Genomic DNA, 16492 nt, shown 5'->3' on the forward strand with positions numbered 1-16492 from the left:
CCCCAGTGCCTTTACCTGACATGCAGCCCCATATCATCAATGACTGTGGAAATTTACATGTTCTCTTCAGGCAGTCATCTTTATAAATCTCATTCACGAAGTGCAAGTTAGACCAGACCGGGAATATGTACAGCGGACAGAAATGCTCAGAGCACAGAGGGAGTGTTGCTTCTTTCTCTGCACAGGACAGAATTAATCCAATAAATATTGACAGAGAAAATAGTTGTTGGTCATTATATTAATTAAAAATATCATTTAGATCAGCTTTAATGTTTCCCAGTCCTTTGTTTCCAACACTGTTGACCTGCTGTTGGTGAAAATCTTACATCGCTGCACTTTGTCTGCAGCAGCGAGGCCTTTCTGAGGGTCTGCCAATGTTCCTGTCACTCATTCTCCAGTCAGTGGTTCATTTGCTAGATTATTTGTTTTATTGAGGTTTTTATTAACTAATTGAGCATCTGGGAGAAGGAGCGTCCCAGTGGTGACCGCAGGGCAGCCCTCCCTCCACCTCTGTAACCCCAGACTCTGCAGAGGGAAGTCAGAGATTTTAACTGGCTGAGTGCTTCCTAATCTGGCACAACAAATGTACATTTGTACAGTTTTGGAAATAAGACTAAAACATATAATTTGGTTGTGGGGAACATTGTGGTATCGCCTTGGCCTAGCAGTGTGCAGCAATAATGACAGGTTGGCTGACCAGACCTTGACATAAGTCTGGTTCTCATCAGGACTGCGGTAATAGCCTGGATACAGAAACACTGAGCTAATCAGCCATGACCCAAACCAAGCTCTCAAACTTAACGGCCACTGAAACCAGGCAACCACCTGACCAGTATTATGTTTGTCTTTCACACTGGGCAAAATGCCCCAAACAAATGAATGATCAAAGTGCCAGATTGGTTTGCTTCTGATGTTTTTGATTAAAACAGTCCCGATCAGTGTTATCAGTACCTCTGAATTTTAGGTGCAGAATTTAAAATGCATTCAGAAATAAAAGGAAATAAACCAACATTGTATAATCAGAATATTTAACAAATTGTCTAGTTACTGAACAAGAACAAGACAAAATGCTTTCATCCAGTGAATAGATTATCTGATGATAAATTCCCCATTTCTCCAGTCACGTTCATACAAGCCTATAACTCTTTCAGACTTGGCAAAGGTATCTTGCTGGCTTCCATCACTAGTCTCCTTCTTGCACTTCTGCCTACTCCAGACAGATTTACCATCCAGTACTGCAAAATCTGTATTTCCTAATTATTAATTGGGGTTTTAAATGTTATTGTGGTTCATGTTAGTTTAACAGTAATTGAAGTTCAAGACATATTCTGTAACTCAGAAATGTTAATAAATCCACCCACTGTCATTTTTAAAGAAAACTGTTTGTAAAAGTGATGATTTATGGTAAATCCATCCATTTGTTATTAAGGGTCATGGGGAGCTAGAGCCTATCCTAGCAGATATCGGGCATGAGGCGGGGTACACCCTGGACAGGACACCGGTCTATCGCAGGACCGCATATAGTCAAACACATTCACACACATCTGCGGTCAAGTTAAAGTTTCCAATTCACTTAACATGAATGTTTTTGGAAGTGGGAAGCCAGAGCACCCAGAGGTAACCCAGGCAAACACAGGAAGAACGTGTAAACTCCACAAAGAAAGGCCACAGGTGGGAACCAATCCCATGGCCTTCTTGCTCTGAAGCAACAGTACTAACCACTAAGCCACTGTGTTGTCGATTTATGGTAAATTCAAAGTACATTTTAGTATGTCGTCGCCCCCCCACACACACACAGACACACTACATACAGTATTCACAGTGCTTCACATTTCCCCACATTTTATGTTACAGCCTTATTCCAAAATGGATCAAATTCATGTTTTTCCTCAAAATTCCACACACAATACCCCATAATGACAATGTAATTTTTTTTTTTTTTAGATTTTTGCAAATGTATATAAAACAAACAAACAAAAACAAACCAAGAAATCACATGTGGGTAAGTATTCACAACCTTTGCCATGGTTATTTTGAATTCATTTCATATTCTGTACTAAATTTAGCGGTGCCAGTAATTCTAACCAGGACTGAGGTGAGGTAATGTGACCACTTTACATCTAACAGCCTTTATTGTTAATGTTTAATGAAGTAAAGAAAGCCTGTCTAGACCCTGAGGCGCATTGGTGACGGTGCTTATTTCCAAATTCTGTAGCATGAACTGGATGAGAGTCTACTCCCCCTGGACAGAACACCCAAAGGCAGCGCCAGTGTACAGCTGGGTGGATTGGGACAAAGTAGATGAAGTGTCTTGCCAAAGGACAAAGACAGGTCACATGACCGGAAATCAGACTAAGGCCTGCATATTGGTAGCCCAACTCACTAAGCTATATGCTCTCCTGCTTGATGACTGCTGATTAAATGTCTGCACATAATCCATGCATTTTACTATGCACCTCGTCACAACTGTGGCTACAAGTCCCATCAGACATTCACAACGGTTCAATATTCCAGAACATCTTAACGATTTTCACTCAACTTAAGTCAACCAAGGCAAACCCTGATGAATGCCAGTGGAAGGTTAGGTCAAGAGTATGAGTTAATCCCAAAGGGAAAACAGCAGAGAAAGTGACCCAAGTCTTTAAATATGGCATGTGTGTGACTGCACGGCTGCAAAACTGAGAGAAGGAGCCACGGTGAGGCATCCAGCGAGAAAGAGGAAGAGCAGCAAAAGCAGATGCAGTGACAGAGGTTACGAGGACAGCAGCACAGGAAAAAATACAGTGGGCAGAAGCCTTTTGTCCTTGTATGTCACAAATTCAAGAAAAAGGCTATCACGGTCAATAATTCAACTTTCTTATTATTATAAACCAAATTTAAAATGCAAATTAAAATCAGATTTTGGAAACTGGCTTCTGAGTTCATTTTATTCTCAACCCAATTCCTTTCCTTTGGTATTTGTATCAGCATGAGATGACTCACCTACACAAGTTTTTCCATCGCTGTGCAGGACAAACTTCATGTGGCACGAACACTTGGGTCCATGATCTGTCTCTTCGCAGATGTGCTGGCAACCCCCGTTGCCATAGTTGCAGGTCACTATCAAAGAGCACATTAATTAGATTGAAGCAAAGTGTGAAACACACTCATCTACATATTTCTGAGAATCATATGAAGCTAGGAAATATGTAGACAAGTGTGTATATAGGGCTCATATAGGCTCAGTTATTTTTGAGCTTATTCCAGTAATTGAGGTTTTCAACTCCTTGGAAGAAGAAAGTGGCAGCTCAAAATCAATCCCAAGTATAGCAGGAAAAAGGCACACTGAAATGTACAAATTAATATTCAGGCACACAATAGAGTTCAGCAGAATGACTCTCAGACTTAAAAGAAAAACTGTTTCTCAGTGGAACTACAGCAACATAAAAATGTCCTAATTTAAAATTTTACCTGCAACAGTAGCTGGGATTGCATTACAGATTTGTGTGGAAGTTAAGCGATATTTATAGAATGTTGACAAAACCCAATAGCAAAATGACAGTGCCAATATTATCAGTTATCAAGTTGTTCACCAATGAATATGGCTTTATACACCCTGAAGAAAACCATACACCCTGAGGCCGAAGGGTGTATGGTTAAGCTGCGGTTGCGGTTACTGAGACCATGCAGCGGGCGCTGCGCATCAAAACAGTGAGCATAGTCTCTGGACCTGGTGCTGGAGTTGGATGCAGCTCAGCACAGCAGACAGGGGAGCGGTGTGAGTGGCCCGATGCGGCGCTTACCGAGCCCGCAGACTCAGTAAGCGCATCGGAGGCAGTGAGAGCAATCGCGGTGATGCCGACTGGTGCCGCAACCAGCACGCCTGATAAGGACGCAGAACACAATGCTTTGTAAAAAAAAAAAAAAAAGAAAAAAAAAAAAAAGAAGAAGAAGCATGCAAAATTGCACTAAAAAATCCACAAAACTGCGAGGCTGCAAAAGGGAGTTACATTCTAAAAATAACCCGCGATAGGTGAAATCGGCAAAGTAGTCAGCGTTATTTTTTACAATTATTATAGATGTTTTAAGGCTGTAAAACCCCTCACTACACACTTTATACACTTTTCTCAAACAGGCATTAACATTTTCTCACTTTTCTCTCCTGTGTAAACACTCAAAGTTCAAACCTTAGTAGAAAAAAATAGAACATTTTCCTATAAATAATTATGATGGCTTTTAGAACTAACGAATTAAATTTTAACGATCAACCTACGAGGTTGGACACGTAAGAAATTATTAATAGTGACTCACCAGTCTTTCACAGTTCCTCTAACCGCGCCTCTTCGTCGTGGCGCCGCTCCGCTGTCCGGACTGGCTGATTACTAGGGTGGTATGAAAAATATTACCTGTCCGCGAAAAGGGTGTATTGCTGTTTATTCTTTAGTGTTTTATCCAATCATATTGGCGTATCATTTTTATAGGTATATGATAATAGCATTTCCTTGTTTCTTTTTTAAATATAATATTTCCATAACCCCATGCAAGCATAAAAACCTTTTTTGCAATATTTGAGAGTTTTTCAAATACACTTGTGTTTCAATTATGCATATTTGCAATTTGCGACATCAAATTTCACAATTTGGAGAGTAATGAAAACCGGCCTAATGATGGAGGATGCTATGAACAAATTATTCTCTCCTAATGAGGCATTTTTTAAACTATTACTAAAGTGTCTGTGAAGATTACTGAGGCTAAAATGTGACCTCAAAATGCACCCCAGTACAATTAATTTTAACATACATACATACTTACATACAGGACTGTGATTGGCTCGCTCAAAACTGTGATGCTGCAAATCCAGATTTTATATGGTCATGAGAAACAGAGCATTAAGGCCAGTTCAAACAATCCTGTCACGCTTCAGCAAGGATTGTGAAAAAAGTAATCCAATGAAAAAGTCTGCTTATCCATTACGGGTACAGTGAAAATGAAACATTCTGGTAGATATAATATTGATTTTGAAAAGACAAAAACATTTATGAGGGTAGGGAAAACTGTTGTTCTTGTAAGTAATCTGTACCAAAATCATACACAACACACGTTGCAAGTAGCCAAAACTCAACAGTACTACCAGCACAAAAAGAAGTTTCTGCTCAGAGGACTAACCTGATGGACTGTTCAGTGCTTTGCAGTGCTCTGTTAGCTTTATCTTGACCGAATTTATTTTGACTTAGACTCCTTTTTTATTGTCATTCAGTAAAAACATCACAGACGCTGTCACAGAACGAAATATCAATGCACTGCACAAATAGATAATAACACTGAATAAAGCACAGAATACCAGTCCAAGGTGTGTGATAGTGATAAATAGGGTAAAAAAAAAAACAAAAACAAAAAACAAAACAAAAAAACTGTCTCTGTATCTGTGTGTATATACTTCTTCTTCTTTGTCTTTCGGCTGTTCCCGTTAGGGGTCGCCACAGCAGATCAATCGTTTCCATCTCATCCTGTCCTCTGTATCTTCCTCTGTCACACCAACCACCTGCATGTCCTCTCTCAGCACATCCATGAACCTCCTCTTTGGTCTCCCTCTTCTCCTCCTGCCTGGTGGCTCCATCCTCAGCATCCTTCTCCCTATATACCCTGGGTCCCTCCTCTGCACATGTCCAAACCATCTCAATCTCGCCTCTCTGACTTTGTCTCCAAACCGTCCCACCTGAGCTGTCCCTCTGATATGTTCATTCAGAATCTTGTCCATTCTTGTCACTCCCAAAGAGAATCTCAACATCTTCAGCTCTGCCACCTCCAGCTCTGCCTCCTGTCTTTTTGTTAGTGCCACTGTCTCTAAACCATACAACATAGCTGGTCTCACTACTGTTTTGTAAACTTTCCCCTTCACTCTTGCTGATATTCTTCGGTCACAAATCACTCCTGCCACCTTTCTCCACCCACTCCACCCTGCCTGCACTCTCTTCTTCACCTCTCTACCACACTCGCCATTACTTTGAACAGTTGACCCCAAATATTTAAACTCATCTACTTTCACCACTTCTACTCCTTGTAACTGCACTATTCCACTGGGCTCCCTCTCATTCACACACATGTACTCAGTCTTGCTTCTACTGACTTTCATTCCCCTTCTCTCCAAAGCATATCTCCACTTCTCCAGACTAGACTCAACTTGCTCTCTACTCTCACTACAGATCACAATGTCATCTGCAAACATCGTAGTCCATGGGGACTCCTGTCTGATCTCATCTGTCAACCTGTCCATCACCACTGCAAACAAGAAAGGACTCAGAGCTGATCCTTGGTGTAATCCCACCTCCACCTTGAATGAGTCTGTCATTCCGACTGCGCATCTCACCGCTGTCACACTATTCTTGTACATGTCCTGCACTACCCTAACGTACTTCTCTGCCACTCCAGACTTCCTCATATAATGCCACAACTCTTCTCTTGGCACCCTATCATAAGCTTTTCTAAGTCCACAAACACACAATGTAACTCTTTCTGTCCTTCTCTGTACTTTTCCAACAGTATTCTCAGAGCAAACATTGCATCTGTAGTGCTCTTTCTCGGCATGAAACCATATTGCTGCTCACAGATCTTCACCTGTTTTCTAAACCTAGCTTCTACTACTCTTTCCCATAACTTCATGCTGTGGCTGATCAGCTTTATGCCTCTGTAGTTACTGCAGCTCTGCACATCACCCTTGTTCTTGAAAATAGGAACCAGCACACTTCGTCTCCACTCTTCAGGCATCCTCTCACTTTCCAAGATTTTCTTAAACAATCTGGTTAGAAACTCTACTGCCATCTCTCCTAGACATTTCCATGCCTCCATTGGAATGTCATCTGGACCAACTGCCTTTCCACTCTTCATCCTCTTCATAGCAGTCCTCACTTCATCCTTGCTAATCTCTTTTACTTCCTAATTTACTCTCACCACATCATCCAGCCTTTTCTCTCGCTCATTTTCTTTATTCATCAACTCTTCAAAATATTCCCTCCACCTTCTCAGCACACACTCCTCACTTGTCAGCACAATACCATGTGCATCTTTTACCACCCTAACCTGCTGCACATCCTTTCCAGCTCTGTCCCTTTGTCTGGCCAATCGGTACAAGTCCTGTTCTCCTTCCTTACTATTCAACTTCTTGTACAGCTCGCAATATGCCTTTTCCTTTGCTTTTGCCACTTCTCGTCTTACGCTGCATCTCCTTGTACTCCTGTCTACTTTCTTCATCTCTCCGACTATCCCAAAACTTTTTCGCCAACCTCTTTCTCCTTATGCTTTCCTGGACCTCTTCATTCCACCACCAAGTCTCCTTGTCTTCCTTCCACTGTCCAGATGTCATACCCAGTACTGCCCTAGCTGTCTCCCTCACCACATCTGCAGTACTTTTCCAGTTGTCCAAAATTGCTTCCCCTCCAACTAGTGCTTCTCTCACCTGCTCGCTAAATTTCACACAACAGTCTTCCTCCTTCAGCTTCCACCATCTGATCCTTTGTTGAGCTCTCACTCTCTTCTTCTTTACCTCTAAAGTCATCCTACAAACAACCATCCTATGCTGTCTAGTGACACTCTCTCCTGCTACCACCTTACAGTCTGTGATTTCTTTTAGCTTGCATCTCCTATAAAGAATGTAGTCCACCTGTGTGCACCTTCCTCCACTCTTATATGTTACCCTGTGCTCCTCCCTTTTCTTAAAGTAGGTAGTCACCACAGCCATTTCCATCCTTTTTGCAAAATCAACTACCATCTGTCCTTCCCCATTCCTATCCTTGATACCGTATCTACCCATTACTTCCTCATCACCTCTGTTCCCTTCACCAACATGACCACTGAAGTCTGCTCCAATCACCACTCTTTCATGCTTGGGCACACTCTCCACCACCTCATCTAACACACTCCAGAAATCTTCTTTCTCCTTCATCTCACAACCTAGCTGTGGGGCATATGCACTGATGATATTCATCATCACCCATTCAATTTCCAACTTCATACTCATCACCCTGTCAGACACTCGCTTAACCTCCAACACACTTTTAACATACTCTTCCTTTAAAATGACCCCAACACCATTTCTCTTCCTGTCCTCACCATGGTACAACAACTTGTACCCACCGCCGATGCTCCTGCTCTTACTTCCCTTCCACTTGGTCTCTTGCACACACAATATGTCTACCGTTCTCCTCTCCATCATATCAGCCAGCTCTCTCCCTTTACCAGTCATACTACCAACATTCAAAGTCCCCACTCTCATTTCCACCCTTCTAGTTTTCTTCTTCTCCCGCTGTTCGTGGCAACGTTTTCCTCCTCCTCTTCTTAGTCTTTGCCCAGCAGTAGCCCAATTTCCACTGGCACCCTGTTGGGCAATAGCACCGGTGGCGGACATTGTTAACCTGGGCCGCGACCGATCCGGTATGGGAATTCGATTCTGAGTCTGCATAGTTGGGTTGGCTTGTTTTACGCCAGATGCCCTTCCTGACGCAACCCTCCTCATTTATCCGGGTTTGGGACCGGCACTCAGAATGTACTGGCTGCACCCCATGTGGCTGAGTTGTATCTGTGTATATACAACATACAATAAATAAAGGACATGGGATATTGCACATATGAAGATGCTACAAAGATAAAGCTGCTACCAGATGTTACAGTGTATTCTCTGTCCTACATTCTATATTGCACAGTTGTTTCTATCGATTTGTATTTAAATGTCTCATGGCGACTGGGTAAAAACTGTCCCTGATTCTGCGTGTTTTGCAACTCAGACTGCAGTGCTGTCTACCTGAGGGCAGGAGGGAAAACAGATTGTTATAAAGGGATGTGAAATGTGTCTGATTATCCTTCTTGCCCTGGACAAGCAGCACTGTTCTGCCACTTCACCAATGGTTGGAAGCCTGCCCGTTATAATCTTTTCTCCTGCCCTCATGACCCTCCCAAGTGCATTCCTGTCTGCAAGGCCGCTACTTTCATGCCACAGAGAGATGTTACTGGTTGGCACACTATATATATATATATATATATATATATATATATATATATTATTGATAATTTTACTCTTAAGCCAACTATATTTTCACATTTCATTATTATATTTTCAATATAGCGGTTAAGAGATTGGTGCGCTTGTTCCAGTGCTTGAGGTTCCCGGTTCAAAGCCACCCCTGCCCATTCTCCATGTAATGTGGAGTTGCATCAGGAAGGGCATTCGGTGCAAAACTTGTGCCGAGTCAACATGCAGATCCTCGGATCTGCTGTGGTGACCCCAAGTGAAAAACAAGGGAGATGCTGAAGGGACCTATGATTTTTCAATGCATTAGTATAAGTCAATGAAAGTTCTCTGGGCAGAAAACGCTTTTTATGTTACTAGTATTTTCATTGTGTTGCATGGAGCTTTGCAGCACATCAGTATTTTTTTGTGTGTGTTGCGTGAATTTGCAGAAGATATCAAATTAAATTGTTGCATGGGTTGTTGGTTACATTTGTGTTCTCTCAATTTGCAAGATGCTTTTTAATGCACCTGCCTGTTGCATTGATGCAGGTGTCTTTTATGTATGCGTTTCCTGCATTCGGTAGTGCCGTCTTAACCTGGAAGTGTTGTGGCCTCAATTTGGCTACTGTACCTCTGTGTCAGACACCTAACACAACTGTTGCTGACAGTGAGAAATGCATGAAATATCAGTTAGTGAAACTTTTTTGGCATCTCTTGCATAACTCAATTCAATGATCATTTAACACCCGAGGGGATGTCACATGTTGATTTCTGCAGACGTCAGTGCGGGGTCGTTCAGTTTGAACCACTGTAAGCCAGACTGAGTAAGAGCTTGTCTTTTTTATGTTTGTGGGCGATGGTAAATCTTTAAGTGCAAATATTTTTTTGTTGGCAAAATGAGAGAGAATTAACCTTGGCACTCTTAACACACCTGTGATAACAGAGTGAAAGAGAGCAAGAATGAGCCGAGGCTTCTACCGCCATCCTGTCTGCACCCTATCATCCCAGCGACTTTTGCCCTTTTCCTGGGCTGTCACACAAAAACTACAGAATAACACATCTCCAATCCTTATCCAAACACAGCCAAATCCCACATCAGCCGTGGCCCCAGCTCTGACAGGATGATCTCCGTTGCACAGCAACAGGAAGTGTGCGCTGTCCATCAGAATGGTCCCCTTCAACTAACCTCCACACTTGTCCAGGTTGCACAAGAGATCAGTCCTCATTTGATAAATACGTTTCTATCCATGAAAACGATTTAGAGCATTAGTCATGGCTTGGTCATGTAAATGCCAGTAGCTAACTAACAAATCTGTTGAAGACATTTATGGAATGAGTGCAATTATCTACTGCTGGCAGGTTTCCAGCCTCAATCACATTTCACGAGTAGTACATAAATCCCACTTTTGGTGCACTTGCACTTGCACACACACACACACACACACACACACACACACACACACACACACACACACACACACACACACACACACACACACACACACACACACACACACACACACACACACACACACACACTTGTGTCTGTCTCCTTCATGGAAACGGGACTTACGTTTGCAGTCCTTCATGTTTCGGGTCAGCTGGAATCCAGGTCGGCACTCGCAAGAGATCCCACCTTTTTGTGTTTCTCTGCAGATGTGTGCACAGCCGTGATTCTTGTCCATGCAGGTCGGCCCCTCTTTTGTGCCTTCTGATCGCACTGCAAAGACATCGAGAGAGAATTTTACATGAAAAGTCATTTAAACTAAAATACTAGTCCTATTATCACCAACTAGGGCATTCCTAGAAGGTTAGCATTACTTTGGACACTGATACTCTATAACGGCTTGCCAAAGAAGGGCAGATAATGAAAGGTGGGCCAATAATGTCATTATCCAGCCATGACTTGGTACTCACTGGAACACTGTTTTTTAGACGTACAAAAAGGACCTTTGTTGTCATTGTACCTAGACGAATACATATAATTACATTTGTCCTCTGCATTTAACCCCTTCTAATTACATTTAGACACAATCCAACCACTGGGAGCAGTGGACAGCCACAGTCCAGCACCCGGGGACCAACTCCAGATGTAGAGAGTCTGCCTTGGTCAGGGGCAGAGAAAGGAGCAGACCCTAAATAAGCATGTTTTTGATAGTGGGAGGAAACCGGAGTGCCGGGAGGAAACCGGAGAGCCGGGAGGAAACCGGAGAGCCGGGAGGACGCCGGAGCTCCGGGAGGACACCGGAGAGCCGGGAGGACACTGGAGAGCCGGGAGGAAACCAGAGAGCCGGGAGGAAACCGGAGTGCTGGGAGGACACCGGAGAGCCGGGAGGACACGGAGAGCCGGGAGGACACCGGAAAGCCGGGAGGAAACCGGAGTGCCAGGAGGAAACCGGAGAGCCGGGAGGAAACCGGGATGCTGGGAGGAAACCCTCGCAGACATGGGGAGAACATGCAAACTCCACATAGAAAGGCCCAGGTGGGAAGCGATCTCACAACCTTTTTGCTGTGGCAACAGTGCAAACGACGAAGCCACCTTTCTGACAAATTACTGTCAGAAGTGGGATTCAAACCCATGCCTCTACTCAGACACCAGAATTCTCATTTTGAAGGAAGGTTATGCCTTATGGCGCCTTAGACCACTCAGACATCCTTAATGTATGACTGTACTGTCGCACAATGTGGCTGTACCCCGTTCAGCAGCAGCACCCACAATGCTTCTGTCAAGACTTCCCACCCCGGGATTCTTGAAGGCATTGTGTTAACAGCATTATATATGTTTGATGGTTGCTTGAACAAAATATTCAAAGATAGTGGAATACACTCCCAACAACTGTATTTCTCTATAAATCTAATATGTTCAGCGTTTTTCTCATACATTTTGTAAAAGTTAGTGAGAACTAAACACTTTTAAATCTGAAGACCCCATTTTTGTAACCAAATACTACCTCTGTGATTTATGAGACATCTTACAAACACAATAGCAAGCTACATAGTGACACAGGAACGTCACTGTGACACATGCTGCACTCAAACAAATTAATCAAACTCTGGTTCCATCAAGCAGTCAACCATGGAGGAGAAGTTCATAGTGACAGTGTTGGGCTCACCCCATACATTATAATCTATAGGGCAGCGCAGTCTCGCTTGAACACCTGCTGGGACAGCCTCCCGTTGTGCAAGACAAAAAGCATAACTTCACACAGATATATGGTTTACGGTTTTGTTTTCGCCGAAGCAGTCGCGAAAAGTGCAGTTCTTTTCGGATCCCAGTGGAGAAGGGAAGACAAGGCACAGGGGAGAGGTCGTGTCGGTAAGTGTTAGCCTATACACCAAGCCAGAGTAGCTGCATTCTCTCCCCTGCACAACCGCCTCGACATGTTTGAGCTCCGGGTCAAACAAACTGCAACACATGTCCACTTTCCACTGCATCGTCACTTTTTCTTTGCATTTTCACATTGTTTGCTGTGTAATTTCCCCAAAATCTCAGAGAGGGCTGTAGGATTACTGCATCATATGCGTCATATTTTAACTCTGTATCGTCCACCCTCAAACAAGACTGTGCTACCCAATTGTTAAGCATTGTGCACAGTAATGGTATGAAACCATGAGCTGCCTATGCCCTCGGAACACTTATCAAGTGACAACTGCCAACTGCTTGCCGCCTTTATTTGTAGTTACTATTATTTTGGAGGGCACTATGGTTGATCAGCGGCCCTCCATCTCTGGTTAGCAACCTGCCATTTGGGGCTGCTAAACAGAGATGGATGGTCACTGGTCAACCATAGTGCCCTCCAAAATCATGTCATTGTAAAATTAGTGTTCATTATGGGAAAATTAGACACTGCATTGCTCATAAAGGGACTACAAATCTTCAAACGCCTGTCATGCATTCAGACCTCAAACATATGCCTGCTGCTTGTGATTGACTTGTAAGCAAGACTCTTTACCAAGAATCAAGCACTTGTTGGAACACGCTCACTTGTTTCAGGCTATAAAAAGGAGCCTGCCAACAGAAAGGATAAGACTTGTAGCAGGAGCTGATCCCATAGACCTGTAATTTTAATTGAGGTAATCCCCTTTTTAAAAAGGAAACAAAGGAGCAACCTGACAAAAAAAAAAAAAAAAAAATCAACTCCACCAAACCCTCACTGCAGAGAATGAATTCAAAAGGAGGCAGCTGAAACACAAGACGTCTATAAATTTTCCATCAACAAATCTCTAAAATATGACAAAAAGGCTTTTCAGAAATAAGTCACACGATTCAAAGCTTTACTCAGCTGAGATCGATCATTTTTGTGTGATCCATAAATGCTCGACGGAGGATTACAACAGATACCCAGCATGCATTTCCACGAGTGACACAGCCCCGAAGTAAAAATCATGTTGTGAATTATTAAGCAAACGCAGGCAAGCAAATCACTGAAGAAGATTCATGTTTGACATCTTCGCTCTGAAACACTGTCACTGCTACAGATGCGGCAGCAAACCTCAGCTCGCTGGTTCATTAAAAACCGAGAGAATCGTTCTTCTTGGCTTCTTCGCTCCTGGTGAAGAGGGCAGAAAGATGACAACTCCATTAACATCTCATTAAAATCTGTTCGTCTACTTAAGGCTGTTTGGAGGCGTGACTTTCTTAATTAGGCGAGTTTTCACCAAGGAGACATACTATATATTTAAGCCTTCGCATATGTGTGCGGACGTGCCGACTCCGACTGAAGCTCAGCAACCTGGTGCAAGCTTCCTTTAAGGTTCAAATACCAGACCTGACAATTGCATGCTGTCAAAAAGATTCTCTAGAACACATCTGCCTGGAAACAGGCTTTCAAATGTTTCTATCCTTTACTTAAAATTTGTGCCACCATAATCTCCTTTAACTATGTCCTCCTGTTTTCCACGTCTTCTGCCAAAAATTCAACCTGCACTTTCACGCATTTCCACTCAGGGCTGATGTCAGAAACACTTTTTTGCCTTCCTACACTTCAAGGAGCTGACAACTCCAGCGCGCTCGACTACTATGACCTGCTGGTTAAATACCTTTCATCACTTCGGGTCTGTCACACAGTGGCACAATCACTCGCAGCCTTTACGGCCTCAGCTCGTGTCATTTTTGCAGACAGGGTGAGCCATCAGACACGTACTGAAGCAGCAGCAGCCGTCACTGCCACGCAAACACTCAGCACTGAGCAAACACCAGCGCACTGAGTGAAGTGACCATGAAGGAGCAGCAGCTGTCTGTAAGTGCTGCACATTTTATCGCAAATTGTGAGGATATTCGAGTAGGACTTGAAATTCAGTGTTCGCTTTCCTGCACTTTGATTCCATCTGAGGTGAAAGCAAGAATGAATGAATGAATGAATGAATGAATGAATGAAATTTATTTCAGCATGAATGAAATTTGTTTCAGCAACACAGCACATAGTCACATCGTATCAAAACAAAACCGAAACAAAACCAAAATTTGCACTGTGTGTCTGAAAGGGGGTGGGAAGAAGCAAAGCTTATCAGTTACCCACCCCCCATATCAAAAGTCCAAGTCCAACACTATTAACAATTATGCTCAAAAAACAGACTCATAAATACATATTCATTTTGCTCACACTCCTATATATACATATATACACAACAGATACATACCATACATTAACAAGGTTATACATCATATTTATACATTATTAATTCAATTGTATTTTCATTTTATCTGGAAATTATTATATTTTTATAATGTTTCTTAAAACAAACTAAAGAACCACATAATCTAATTTCAACAGGACATTCGTTCCAAACCTTCACCCCTTTAACTGAAACACAAAAACCCTTTACATTGGTACGTATAAGAGGCTTCTTGAATACAGCACATCCACGTAAACTGTATTCAGAGTCCCTCATCTTGAACAGGTTCTGGACATGAAGTGGTAAGGCTTGGTTATTGGCTTTGTGGCGGAGCGTCGCGGCGGCTGCGAGCCGACGCTGCAATCCGTTTGAACGTCTTTCATTAAAAAAATCTCCTTTAACAGTGGAATATCCGGATAAAATGCTGAAACTGACTTCTTCTGAAACTTCTCTGTTCTCTCATGACATCCTGGATCAATAGAGCCTGAAATGTGGAGGTTTTCAGCTTGAAACAGGCTGACGACGGCGCCTGAGAGCGCTGCACGACGTCTCGCTCCGTGGGAAGTCCTTAAAGCGACAGTATCACCTCAAAATCTTTCATCAGCTGTTAAAATTTTCACCGAAAACCAGCTTAATTTTTCGAACCGTGTCCACTTCGATGTGTCTCACAGGTTTAGAAAAAATTTTGATCAAACAAAGCGCCAGTCTCTCAGCAACTTCTCAGACAAAGGAATTCCGACGAGGGGCTGGACAACTCCTCCCACAAGGAGTGCTCACAGGTGAATGACGTCACCGACAGGCGTGGAAAAACTCACGCATGCGCACGAGGGTTCAAGCATGTCTGACGTAAAAACATATGAATGAAATCCATATAGTTTTTGAAAAAAATAAAAAGGACCTATACTTTATTGACAGCCCTCGTACAAAGTTTGTATTGTGATGTAATCCACTAAATCTCTGAATTTCAATAAATTTAAAGTCGTAAACAAGGAATACGTTGATTCAAGATAATGTTTGTTACAGATTATTCTAATGGCACATTTTTGTAAGAGAAATATGTGATTGGTGTTTGACTTGTAAGTGTTACCCCAAGACTCAATACAATATGTCATATATGGTACTATTAAAGAATGATATAAAGTAAGTAACCCTTCCTGTGACAGTATGTCCTTGGCCCTGTACATGATGGCAATAGATTTTGACATTTTCAATTTTATATAATTTATATGTGGTTTCCAGCTGAATTTATTATCAATTATAACACCTAGGGATTTATTCTCTGTTACTGTCTCTATTTCCATATTGTTAATGGTTACATTTTTACATTTAGGTACAAGTTTATTTCCAAATATAAAACATTTAGTTTTTCCAAGGTGAAGTGACAATTTGCTAGCGTTAAGAAGCAGACATCTGTAGACTTAAAAAAAAAAAAATAAAGATTGAATTTCCAACTAAGTATCCCCAGTGGAGAAAAGATAACTTTTTGTTCTTGAATAATGCACCCCAAAACTCACACCATCCCCTTTTCATTTATATGTGGACCTTCTACGCTAATGCCACAGACCCATCTATCAATAACATGTCAGGCTGGGGCCAAACCCCAAGCCTTCATCTCTCCGAGGACCAATAAAAGCCAGAGTGTTGACACAATGGTCCTTTTCTCCAGACCGGTCTCAGCTATCACTTGCCGTGTGCAGTCCCTCTGAATGTCTGCCAACGGCCCTCAGTTTATCATTACTAAATGATGGCAAACAGAAAGAAAAAACATCGTTTTACAAACGAGGGTGGAAAATTGGGGGGGGGGGGGGGGGGGGAATCCATTAAAACAATTTGCTGACCCATCAAACAGACCAGAATGTGTAATAACCAATAAAATAATATATACATCACACATGA

At 42.4% G+C, this 16492-nt stretch overlaps 1 protein-coding gene across 2 annotated transcripts in view; it reads right to left on the bottom strand.

Moving 5' to 3' along the window:
- scube3 (signal peptide, CUB domain, EGF-like 3) overlaps nucleotides 1-16492 on the bottom strand; it is a 316073-nt gene that overhangs the window by 91572 nt on the left and 208009 nt on the right. For both annotated transcript variants that reach the window (XM_034172863.1, XM_034172864.1), the window contains exons 5-6: nucleotides 10554-10700; nucleotides 2983-3099 (exon numbers count right to left, since the gene is read on the bottom strand). In XM_034172863.1, coding sequence (XP_034028754.1) covers nucleotides 2983-3099; nucleotides 10554-10700 — 264 coding nt within the window. The remainder of the gene's footprint in view (nucleotides 1-2982; nucleotides 3100-10553; nucleotides 10701-16492) is intronic.

This window comes from Thalassophryne amazonica, chromosome 6, assembly GCF_902500255.1.
Source record: "Thalassophryne amazonica chromosome 6, fThaAma1.1, whole genome shotgun sequence".
Taxonomy (NCBI): domain Eukaryota; kingdom Metazoa; phylum Chordata; class Actinopteri; order Batrachoidiformes; family Batrachoididae; genus Thalassophryne; species Thalassophryne amazonica.